This window comes from Calidris pugnax, unplaced genomic scaffold, assembly GCF_001431845.1.
Source record: "Calidris pugnax isolate Ruff unplaced genomic scaffold, ASM143184v1 scaffold44, whole genome shotgun sequence".
In the NCBI taxonomy this organism is placed as follows: Eukaryota; Metazoa; Chordata; class Aves; order Charadriiformes; family Scolopacidae; genus Calidris; species Calidris pugnax.
In genome coordinates, this window is record NW_015094506.1 from 27,551,159 (window position 1) to 27,564,231 (window position 13,073).

A 13,073-nucleotide genomic window follows, 5' to 3' on the forward strand; every position below is an offset into this window, starting at 1 on the left:
AATTCTTTTGCCTGCTGTTCCTCTTCTCACCTTGGTTTTTAGTTTGGATCAAAACTTGGAAAGGAAACTGTGCTGTGTATACTGATGGAATGTGGTTGGAAGTTTTTGTTGCCAGCTTTTCAAGTGTATCTGTGTTCTGACAGCTATATCTACTGTTTATGATCGGTGCTGTGTATCTTTTATTCCAGTGAACAACTTGGTAGATACACAATTTAACAGGATTTGTTGTTGCTTTCAATTAATTTGTTTGAGCTGAAAACAATTAAGTTTTACTCTAGAAGGCCAACAGTGGCTTTAGGTTTGATACCCAAAAGGCCAGCTTTTACCCTTTTGTGATATGGATCGTATACTTCAATATTGCAGGAGACTCAAAACAGACCCCTTCCTCATTTGAGGGGGCTGGGATTGGGTGGTTAAGTGAAGCTTCCAGATGGAATACCTTCTGGAGTTCACTCCATATAAGTCTCTGACTGGATATGACAACTGAGAGAAGAGGGAACACTGCAAAGTCTTGTCTCTATATTCCTTAAAAAAATATTCAAAGAAAATCTCATTTGTTGATAATGCAAGTAAGTGAAACAAAAGGTTGTAATGGTTTTAAATTTGATGTGCTATTTTAATGAAGTGTTAGCAGCAAGACAAGTTTTAACACGATTTCTTTTTATAGTGATTGTTATTGTTAATAACTGAAGTGTAGAGAGTTTGAGACTTGTTGTAAAGTCTAAGCTTTATGTGTATATATGTGCACACAGGAAACCTCGACCTGTCTCTCAGCTGGTTGCACAACAGGTTCCTCAGCAATTCGTGCCCCCTACGCAATCCAAGAAAGAGAAAAAAGACAAAGTAGAAAAGGAAAAAAGTGAAAAGGAAACAACAAGCAAAAAGAACAGTCATAAGAAAACCAGGTACAAAATTTTAGAAACTTTTGTGGTATTGGTAAAACGATTTAAAAAATAAAATAAGAAAATGTTCTGTAATTTTGCTGCTTTGTAAGTGCTGTGGCAAATTCTTTCAACATACTTGTTGAAAGAATTTGTTGTTTGGCTAAACATTTGTGTGTGAAGTTTTATTGGTTTAGGATGCCTATAAAATGTGAAGAAAACCTGCAGTTTGTAATTTTGACCAGAAGATGGAGACTAGCTGAATGCGTAGAGAGAGGAAGACCTGGGTATTTTTGTTAAGGGTTACAGATGTATTTCTCACACCATACGAAACTGTAGATAGGCAAACAGATGATACTAGTCTCTAAAAAATAGAGGGGACAGGAGTGACTAGTTTTCATACAAAATAATAGAAGAGAGAGAGAACCAGCAGCAGGCTGCAGAAGAGTGGGAAAGTAACATGGTTATTGCTATCCTTGCAGAACTGGAACAAACTTTGAAGGGCTGGACTTAGGGTATAAATTAATGTGACAGGATAAGGCATGTATATTACCTAGCAATAAAAATCTCTATGCTACGTCTGGGATGCTGAACGAAACCTTGGACTCTCAGAACTGAGAACATGAAATATTAGAGTACAGACAAGCAGTTGTAAAAGCCTTGATCTTTCTGTGAGACCAGGTGGAAGGAAGGTGCAAACTGGGAAACAAAAGCAGCAAGCTTAACCCCTCAATCATTGCAGTCTTAAGCATAAAGTTACTGTGGCAAGAATGCTGTACCACAAAGCTCAGAAGTGTACAAGATGTGTAGTCTAATCAAATGTGGGAGGAACTATGGATATTTATTCTTTTTTGCTTCTTTTGTGCCCGGAGTAAGTTCGTGAGGATCAGATCCAGGGAGAGATTGAGAATCAAGAGAGAACAGTTCTTAAAGTCATGGTTAGGATTAAGGACACTGAGATGTTCCTTCTTTTTCTTCTTTTCGTCTTCTTTTTTTAAACTGAAATTTACTAGCTTACCTCATGCAGCTAAAGTACTTCAGTTATTAAGTATTTGATGTTAAGGAGGGTTGGTACTAGATGATTTTTAAGGTCTTGTCCAACTATAACCATTGTATGATTCTATGAACATAGTGAGTTTTAATTAAGCTAATTAAATATTTATAAATTGAAATACTGATGGTTGAATTGCGATAGTACATTAAAAATGCAAAAGTGAGGTAGGGAAAAAGGGAGAACATTTAAAAAATAACTAAAATAAAAATCTTAGACTGAAATACCAGTATTGAGATTTGCATTAAGAATTGCTATTTCAAATAACTAGGCTACTTTCTTTTTTTTTTAATGCTTCAAACAGTTCAATTTTTCACAGAATTGAGTCGCTAGGTAGCATAGCAGGTTAAGAATGCTTGATTAATTTAAGCAGACTCCTTCAGTATCCTTTGGGAAAAGGGTATCCTTTTCTCTTTGCCTGAAAACTTGCTGGAAATGCTCATAAAAGATCTGCGTGCACATTCGGTATGATTAATAAGCTCCAGGCACGGCACTTATGCAGGTTGATAATGCGGAATTTTTCTCTCCATTCCCATGTTACAAAGCAGCAGATTTTCAGTTTTCTCTTAAATTTTTCAGTCACACAACTTCAGCCTCAGGGGGACGAGACGTCAAAGCCTGTCTCTATTCCAGCAGAGGAAAAGGCGTGAGGTGTTTCAGCTGAAGTGACTGGGAACCAATTCCCAATTCTACTTCAAACAATGTCAGATGATAGGGTAAAGGTTAGGGCTTTGCTGTTAGCACACCTGCTAACATGTGATGTCATATTAATTTTATTGCAGCTTGAGCTAGTGAAAGCTGTGGAGTCAGTTAAATGCATAAAGCTGTGCTTTTCATAACTGGTTGTATAAATTCAGCTGTCTGGTGACGGGTTTTGATGGTAGTCAAAGGAAAGTAGTAAATTGGAAATACTTTATGCTTGTCACTAGCAAAAAAATGATGGCAGAATATAAGCCAAAGTATTCTCTGGTCTGAATGTTGTGAAAATCAAACAATTGAAAGATTAGCTGAAGAGACTTGCCCTATTGAGGCTGTGCCTAATGCTCAGCTCTGTGCATAATTTAAATCACAGCGTATGTCAGCAATACCAGAGTTATGCTGGGAACACAAAGTCCAGGTCAAATAGTGTACTAGTGAGGTTTTGAAATGAAGGAATACCTGCAGCAAGTTAACGCTGTCTGTGCTGTTGAATTCAAAAGAACAGGCACCAACATCTTCATTACCGAATATCATTCTCTACTTTGAATTGTGGCTTAAGGCTGCTGCAGAGATGGATGCGTCTCTGGATCGAATTCATAACTTTGTATAGCCACCGTAAACAAAGACTTGATTTTTAAAAGTAAAAGCCCTCACATGTGCAACACATCCATATTGCTGCACAGTTACATTATTCATAAGGTCAACTTTTAAATAATCTAAGGAGAAGGAAATGTGTTATGTTCAGGTGTTAAACAGATTAGGAAACACTCTACCGTAAATACTTGTGGTGTGTTGTTTTCCTGTGTGTTATGTGTTGCACATAGCAGTCCTATGTCCACATGTATGTTCTCTGGAGCTCCTAAAGAGTAGGAGGAAGACAAACTAATAAGATGGTGTGTGTGCTTTTAATGTGATCATTTGCTTTATTTAGGCCACGGTTGAAAAACGTGGATCGAAGTAGCGCTCAGCATTTGGAAGTTACCGTTGGAGATCTGACAGTCATAATTACAGACTTTAAGGAGAAAACTAAGTCACCGCCCGCTTCCAGTGCTGCTTCTGCAGATCAACACAGTCAGAGTGGTTCTAGCTCTGACAACACAGAGAGGGGAATGTCCAGGTCATCTTCACCCAGAGGAGAAGCGTCATCACTGAATGGGGAATCTCATTAAAGTTTATTTCCTCCAGTTTCTTTAGTCTCTTCTCTTCAAAACATGCAAATACATAACTTCTGTCGCCCGTTACCACATTTTCATGACAGATTATCCATGCATAATTGGTATGTTGACTGGAACATAATTTATGCAGTTTTAAAAAAAGAAAAAAGTGCAGTGGTAGAAACAATAATTTAAATGCAATCTATAAATGCTTACAAAGCATTTTCAGACCAACTTTTTAATCTTCATGTGTAAAGGTGCCATGAAAATGTGGTTTGAATGTTCATTATGCAGTGTTATTGGTAAGTCCATTTTCACTTTTAGTTAGTGAATTCTAACACAACTCTTGGAGTCTCTACTATTGGCATGTACTGAATTTAAATTTTTATAACATAGTTCAAGCTGCCTAAATATGTATTATTTGAGAATTGTGAAACATAGTTATATGTATGCAAGTCAGAGATCAACTTAATCAACTATTGCTGCAAGAGAATTTTCATAATAATTATCTTCTTAAAAACACCTGCTGGTACTTGGTGTGGTTAAATAGGAAAAATGTTATTAAATAAAACATTTGTATGAATTTTTGCCAATGTTTGACACATTTTACTAGATTACTGTTACTGAATTATGTTTTACCAATATTTTTTCACACTTAAAACACTTATTGTAATGTTTACAAGCAAAATAGAAAACACATTTTAAGCATTGATTGGTTAACCTTACAATTCAGGTAAAGTACTACATTGTCACTGTACACTGGTATTCTATGTTGTGGAACAAATATGGAACCTCAGGTGACTGTGCAATTGGCAAAAATTAACATTTGGAAATACGAAAATTTGCAAAAGCTTTAAAAATTACAGAAGTGCGGTTCTTGTTTCTTCTTAGTGCTGTTTCCTTGCCCCAAATTTACTTAGTGTCATATAGTCACTTATCATTTCATGACAGGAATATCAGATGTTGCACAAGAATAAGGAAATAACAGTACTATTAATTTTTTGTTCCTGAATCAACTTCTTTAATTTTGATTTGGCTATTAGAATATATTATGACATAAATCATATCAAAAAGCCTAGTACCCTCCTTTATGGCATAAACTGTTGACGTTTATGCACTTAGCAATATACTGATACAGAGCAGAACTATTTACAATCCCATCTGGTATTATATAAAATTACCAATAAAATATTTTTGTGAATACAGATTTTGCATTTTTGTTTACAACCAATAAGTGTTTTGATGCACACATACAATCCATGTATAGATTTTAAATTATAGATTCAGGTTCAGTACAAAAGTCCATTTAGCTCTTCTTAGTGAGGTAGTTCACTTACACTCTTGTGATTCTTTTCTCTTTCGTTTAAAAGAAATATATTTTTAAGCCCATGTAAAAGTTGGATGGACCTTCCTGGTAGTGAATCCAGCCCCAAATTATTACCAACGTATGATACGTCTTCTTAACAGCTAAAGCAATGGATTTTTGTAGCCCCTGACAATTGTGATGTTTGGTGGTTTCTTGTAGTAATGTATTTTTCTGTTTTTAATGCAGTACTTCTACAGGCACAATGGTACTGTTCTATTTTGTAAGATGCTAGTTGTGAAATACAGTTAGTTGCATAAAATGAAAGTCTGATGTGATATCTGAGAACATACATACCTCATTCCTTGGTGTTGCTGTTTAAACTTTTTAGACATCAAATGTTAATTATAGGCTATTTCAGATGGATAACTACTGACCTGTTTATTATGTATTCTGCTTTATCTTACTAAATAGGATGTCTGTTCATTGCCGTTACCTGGCCAAATCTTAGTATCTGTAAAACAATGCATTTTAAGGTTCTTAAATGTTTTTGGGGCGGGGCTGGTGTTCAGAATAACATACACTAGTTTTTAAAAGAAAAATACATGCTTCTCAACTTTATTTTTTTATATTTTATTTTTAGGTGGGACTATTTGCAGAATATACTGATGTAATGGATTACAAGAGAACCGAAACTGTTTAAAGTAAGCAGTTTAATGATAGCAAATCTCATCGCAAGATGTTTTATGAAATGTGTCTCTAATTTAAAATGTAATGAATGCTAACACATTTCAGAATTCCTTGCAAACAAGTAATAATCTATTACCAGTAGTTCACTAAATGGGAAACGTATTTTCATTTAACTTTATGTGAATAAAACACCCAGCACTGCCAACAAGAGGTCTCTTTGTATCTTCGGAAATAAGTAGCGGTTTGGTTTGAAAGGAAGGGAGGATGGAGTGGATTTTACTATGATTCAACTGTCTCTAGAGAATAATCTCAAAAAAAAAGTGATACAAGTATGGTTATAATCAAAAAGAATGCAGAAAAGTCTCACTGTTCTTTATGGAGTAAGACATAGAAAAGCGATTTCTAACCACAGATACGACACAAGTCAGCTAGGATCTAAAAACTGAGCTGTGGTGGTTTTAAGTGAACAATTATGTTGCCAGTGTTTACATTGCAGTGATGCCTGTTTGGGCATTAAACAAAGTCAAGAACTTTTGCCTGTTTGTTATTAAAGGGATGTGACAATACTGACAGCAGAGTAGACAAATTCTAAGTAGAATATTGCATTTGACTCTGTTCATAATGTTATAATTTAAATGAACTTCACTTCATAATTTCTAAATAATTTTGACTTGTAGTAATCCTAGATCCTTTTTCTAACTGTAAATATATTTAAAAGCATCTTTACTCCATTTATAAAGAGTGAAAATTTAATGTTGTAATGTGTTTTGATTAGCTATTTTTCTCTGTGACTGCTCGCAGCATAAGAACTGTTATTTGTTAAATTCTATATATGCACCAGTCTTCAACAGCCATAGATCCCGGGTTGTTCATGAAATGGTGACCCGACAGAGACAAGTGTAATCATGTTCCATATAAATGAGTTCTTTTATTTGCTGATTGATTGTCTGGTTTCAGAAAGGGAAAAGGGGGAGAAATAGGGAAAAATGAAGTATAATTAGTTCATTGATAAAGTGTACAATAACTCAGTCTCTTATTATCCTAAATTTGCCCCTAATTATAGGTGGTATATGGAAAAGAACAAATATACAGTTGTAGACCATGGTCCTCTTCTTTTTTTTTTTCCCCCTGAAATTAAGTATGTATATTAGAGATAAACAAAAATTGTTCTAATTAGTAGCAAGTTAAATTATGCCATATAACAGAAGTGTTAGTAAAAAGAAAATTAAAAAAAAACCCATAAAAATATTGATATAAAAAGTCTTGAAATTAAGACTATGACTGAAGTTTTAACCTATTACATGTTTCTCTGGATATTTGATATTTTGGGGCATAGATTGTAAAATCTCAAATTTTTTTTTAGATTTTATAATTTGTGCACTTTACTTTTTTAATATTATGGATAGCACATTTTTAGATAGCCATGTATGACAGAATACTTTTTATAATTTGTTTTCACCAGTTCACTGTAGTGTTCAGGCAGGTCTTCTAAACTTGACACAAACGTATGGCTCTGCATCTTAAATTCTTTAATATTTCTCTCTCCTGGCTCAAAAGTCAGCCAGTTTCCCACATTATGCTAAATGATTATACTTTGTCATACAGGATGGATTTGGCACGGAGCAGTATATTGTGTACTTCTTATGTACATCCAGGGTTCTTTAACTGTATCTGCTTGCGTTTTTTCTGTCACATGCCTTTCTTTCACTCTGCTCCCTGCTAGGGAGGCTGGGTATGCTTCCTTTCAAATATCAGAAACTATTTGGAAATAGAAATGCAATTTAATTTAATTTCTCCAAAGGCAGCAGCAAGTGCTATACTTGTAGTAAATTTTGCCTGTGCTTACTCAGGAATAAGATAGGTAAGATAAAAAGTTAATGCTGGTTTTGGCTATGATAATTTGCAAATGCTTACTTCTATCAATGTTAAGATTTGGGTGTGCTGGAAACACTGTTCAAACTTTCAAAGGTTTTTCTTACCTGAAATTATCCCATGACTTAAGTCAAAACAGTCTCAGTTTGAAAGGGTGTAACTTCACAAAGTAGCAAAAGCTGTAGCTTCACAAAGTAGCAAAAGCTGTACAGTAAAATCACTCAGACTGAGGAAGCTCTTTTGTACTGTCAAAGTTTAAACTTCAGATATTGAGCTTACTTTGACATCTGAAGAAGAACCCATGTTTTAATAAGAATTAACAGGATTTAACTGCTAAATTAATATCCAAAAAGTACTTCACAAGTTAATTCCAAATGAACACTTTACAGAAATTATTGTAACTTCCCCCCTAGATGGATATGAATGGAGTAAATGGTATTATCCAACAGGAAGTGATGTTTGCTACTTTCCTAAGGCATCACACGAGAAGACTGTGATGTGTCTATGAACAAGGCCTAGGAGTCCAGGTATCCCCTCCTGGCCCCCACCTGAACTATACCATTGGATTCACACAGCAATAGAAAATGCAGCAAACAAATGAATTTATTTCAGATCCCAGAGTCTTAGTAATGCCAGAGCTGTTTACAGCTTCTGTATTGGTGAAAATGGATTAAAATGAACCACCACCATATAATACTTAATCCCTCAAGAGATGTTATTCCCTCAGGAGATGTCTTTGATCCTAATCTTGCTCCTTTTATTATGGGAAACAGATAAAAGTCACCTGAAATAACTTGCTGTGTCCACTGACACAGGGGATTTTAAGAGGAGACAGCTCAAGGTGCACAGGAAGTTTTAGCTGTACTGTTAAGGAGTTAAACATGGAAGATGAAGGGCAAAAACATATTCCATAGCTCAAATGAGTATTGCTAAAAAAGATCACAAGAGATTGCTGTACCATTTTGCGTTTGTAAAAAACAGGATGATAATACTATGATTCTATCTAATCACTCCTTGTCCCATATGTTAAAGAAGAAAATTACCACCAGGAAAAAATACTGTTCCTGTAACAATAATTTAAAGAATAGTCCCAATTTGTAAATTATTTTGTAGAAAGTATAGCATATCTTGACAGAGGTAGGAATATTTGAGCAAAAAAGCTCCTTCAGGACTACATTTTCAGGATCTAGGCCACCTGGAAAAGTGTAATCTTTTAATTATACTGTTCTCTGTGTATAAATGTTGATCTTAGTCAAAGTGCTTGTGAAGTGGAAAAGCTCCCTTAAACTTTAAGATTTTAAGAAATGTGGCTTTAGGCCAATGGACCTCAAATTTACAGTGGAGTTATTGAGAAGACAATTGAGGAAAAAAGACTATTAATCTATTTTTTGATAACCTGTTAACCATGTGTTCATACTTTTTCTCTTCTGTATGAAGATGCTGAAGTATACATCTTCAGGAAATAATGTAACCAGGGCTAAGGAAATAATGTAACCAGGGCTAATGAAATTTGGCTCTTTACCCCCTTCCCAAGCTCACTAGATTCTACAAATTCAGTTTGATTCAGGCAGTTGCGGGTACTTTGTCACTAGGAAAGGATGGAATTGTTCAGTCACTTACCATCTGTTAGTTAAGATGAGTTGTCAGGCCGATTCTGCTTTCTGAATACCCACTTTGGAAATACAGGGATCTAATTTGCTATTTATATGCATCTAATATATAACTACCATCCATGAATAATCTATTTCAAGCTGATCCTTCTTTGCACAGAATAAATCAACATGCTTCAATGCCAGGCCCAGTTCCCAACTGCACAGATCTCTGAGCAAGGAAATCTGCCATCTGACTAATCATCTCTTACTGTAACAGCCTCCAGCTATGAATTAATCTCAGCAAGGGAAATCTCTTAAGATTACATGTATTTGTTGAATATCACTACTCCCACTTCCGAAGGGAACACATTCTGATTCCTTCTTCTCTCTCTTAGTTTTACTTTTATTTTTAAATTACATCTATAGTATAAGTGGATGCAGTGAGTTTGAAATAATTCATCATGCCTGCTTTTGCAGCTAGGGAATTTGACTGCTAGTCCCCATTCTTCAACTGTATCTTGGCTTCTGTAAGACCAACAACAGTTTGTGGAGCTTGGAGGTCATCTTTCAATTTTGTCACCACTGTCCTTGTCTCTATATAATTGACTTGACTGAACAGATTCTTGCTGAGCAAACTTATTTACACCAGTAAATCCTGTACCATTCCAGCATTCTGGCTGTGGTAGCTGGCATTCTGGGATGCCAATTACTGGTCTTCATATCTGCGTTTCTGCAAATGGTGTGATTCTATTGCTGAGAGACTTCCAAACATGGAAAAATAAGCAAAATGCTTCCCAGCTGATGGAGGCGTAACGTTGCCAAGTAACTTGCAGTACCTGGAGGCTTTTTGAAAGGTGCAAGAAAACTCTCTCGGTGCCAGCTGGAGCAAGAGAGCTGAGGAGCATGCACGGATACTGGGCGCTTTCTTGGTTTTCCTACAGAAATTCTGAATAGCTTCTGTTTCTAAAATGTCAAACACCTTCAAAAACCCTCAGTCCCACAAAAAGACAGAGGGTAAGGGGGGAAAAGAACAAAGAAAATATATTTTCTGAATAATACCGAGAAAGGCCACTATATAATGTTTCTTTGTGTGTTTAGTGTTCCGTTCTCTGTGTGCTGTATTGGAAGTAGGCAGCATCCCACACTTACAGGTGTGTGTTGCTTTATAATTCTTGATACTTCTTGGTTCAGTGACTTTTTGGCCTAAAGATAGATGTAGTTTTTTGTGAATATCATAGTAAATATCACAAATGTTTCTTTCTTGGGTACAGGTCATTTATTGAAAGGGCAGTAGTTTTGATTAAAGAGCTAGTCAGGAGCAAAATAGATTCTTCCTGTAGACACTACCCAGTTTTAAAGATCCTGATTACTGGACTACTAGGAAAAGGGTAACTTCATGTGGAAGGGTTAATAAGAATCCAGACTAGAATGGATGTGGCTTCTGAAGAGATTTGTGGCCATTAGTTCATATGGCTGTTTTCAGTGATTATTCCACACCTTAGCCCATTAATCTTGAAGCATTGGTAGAGCATCCTCACAGACAAATCAAAACTACCAACAGCACCGTCAGATGCTCTTAAAATTTACTAAGTGCCTTACGCAGAGCATCACTGAGGCAACGGTTCAATGGAAAGGAAGTTGGATAAAAGATTTACTCCTCTGGATGGAGTCACAGGTTATCGGTCGTAACCAAGGTGATGTTCCTGGCTATTATAACACACTAGAATCTTATATTTTATTGCTGATACAAGTACCTAATAAGAAATAGTCCGGAAATTTCTGAGGCTTTCAATTTATGAAACATACATTCTTTGGAGGAGACTTTTTCTTCTAGTCAGCTGTGATAGCCTACTGGAATATCACAGAAGTGAATAAAACTTCAGATTATTTCTGGATTTCTCAGTTTCTCAATCAAGGACAGTATTATCTTTCCTGGGAAGAGATACGTAAGTTGGTTTTATTCATGGGGTTTATGTTTATCCAACAGTAGTTTATAAGGATTTTATTGTCAGAAAAAGGGCTTGTTATTTTGAAAATAAAAATCTTACCTGCCAGGTGTCTTCCCCAAAATGAGTAAGTGCCTTTTCTGTTCTGACTCTTAGAAGTAATTACTTTGTCAGATTGAATCTGAATGTCCTGGATAAACCAACTATTAAGTACTGAGTGTTACCAATGGCTTTTGAAATCCTTTCACTGAAAGAACAAGAGACAGAATGTAAGCCACTTGAATTATTTTGAGACCTGATGTTATCAGAAGTTTTATAACTGCTGTGAGTAGTATACTTCTAAGAACAATGTAACTTTTCAGGAACTTGATATTGATAGGAAATAAATATTTATTAAAAGAAGTATATTAAATAAATATTTATTTACCAATTTAAGTAAGAGAAAATGTTACACCGTGGGGGCAACAGGCTTGCTGTTAGCAGTCCTGACTACTTAATGGAAAGTAAAACTGAGGCCCTGAACTCTGGCTGTAAAAGAATGCATGGTATTTGAGGAGCGGTTGGGACTGTGAATCTTAGGTCCACATTCTAATGAAGTAATTCTTCCTACCTAAGTTTTTACCAATTCTCAAGCAGAAAAGCAAGCATGAGATATCAGTAAGAGGCCCTCTGGTTTTATTGGTGCTGCTTCCTATCTCTAGAGGATTTTTTTTTAATTTTTTTTTTAAACTTTGCTCAGGACTGGTACAGCTGAAAGTATATTTTCCCTTCATTCTTAAGCCTGGACTTTGAATGGAGTTTCTCTGAGACACTTTTGTAGTGAAATCGTATTCCCTACAAACATTGAAGACAAAAATAAACATCTCCGTGAACAAAAGATTGTGTGTGATTGTAATTTTTTAACATGTACAATTTTGTTACAAAAATTCTAAAGGTACCCTAAAATACCCATGACCAGTATATTGGCCTACACTTAAAAGATCTCTTTGTAACAGAAAATACAGTTTGCATCATGAGATGCTATGAATTCTCTGTCTGAAAACTATGTTCAATTCCAGTTAAGCACTCCTTCAAATAAAGATGACAACACATTGCATTTATCCAAGTGTATAGTAACCCATTCGGACGCTGCCTTAAACTGACCTCCTCCTGACCTCAATTCAAAGACAATATTAAGCAATTTAATCACAGTGCAAAGGTATTTTTTCCAGAATAAATGCCATTATAAATAAATCATTAATAAACAATTAATGATAATGGAATTGTCATAGTGATGTCATGTTGTTTGGTAAACATACGGTTGATTTCAGATGAGCGTAAATAAATGTTTTTGAAGCCCAGAACAGTGACACGTATTGAAATGCCTTCTCCAGGAATTAATTAATATTTCTTGCCTGTGAAGAATCTGACAAGAAAGAATTTTTGGTGAAAATTGTTGTTGGTGCACTATATTCAATCTTGACTGGCAGTGGTGATGCTTAGGGTGTGTTATGATAAATGAAATGGCAAATAAAATTATTGAATTGTTCAGAACCATCCTCTGAATGTGTTATTTGTACTGGCTAGGAGGAAGTGCAAGAAATGTAAGAGGGCAATTTGGGGATAAGCAGCAGACTTCGGGAGTTTGATGTCTGCTTAACTTACCGGCACAGATCATTCATTACCCATTTTGGGTATGATGGAAGTTGAGGTACTCCTCAGAGTACTGCTTCCGAGGAAACTTGCATCCGTGCATGCTTCCATGTTTGCAAATTAAAGTAACAACTGAGGTAAGAAGCTTGAGAAGAAGGCTTAGTCTGTTTCATCTCATTGGATATACAACTACTCTTTTTGTTACTAAAGCAAGTTCTAAAAAATGGTCTGTGTGGGTTGCCTCAAGTTATCT

At 35.6% G+C, this 13,073-nt stretch overlaps 1 protein-coding gene across 1 annotated transcript in view; it reads left to right on the top strand.

Moving 5' to 3' along the window:
- YAF2 (YY1 associated factor 2) overlaps positions 1–12,721 on the top strand; it is a 36,042-nt gene extending 23,321 nt beyond the window's left edge. The window contains exons 4-5 of the mRNA XM_014963341.1: positions 693–905; positions 3,563–12,721. Of these exons, the coding sequence (XP_014818827.1) occupies positions 693–905; positions 3,563–3,800 (451 nt within the window). The 3' untranslated portion in view covers positions 3,801–12,721. The remainder of the gene's footprint in view (positions 1–692; positions 906–3,562) is intronic.
- The last annotated feature ends 352 nt before the right edge of the window (positions 12,722–13,073 follow it).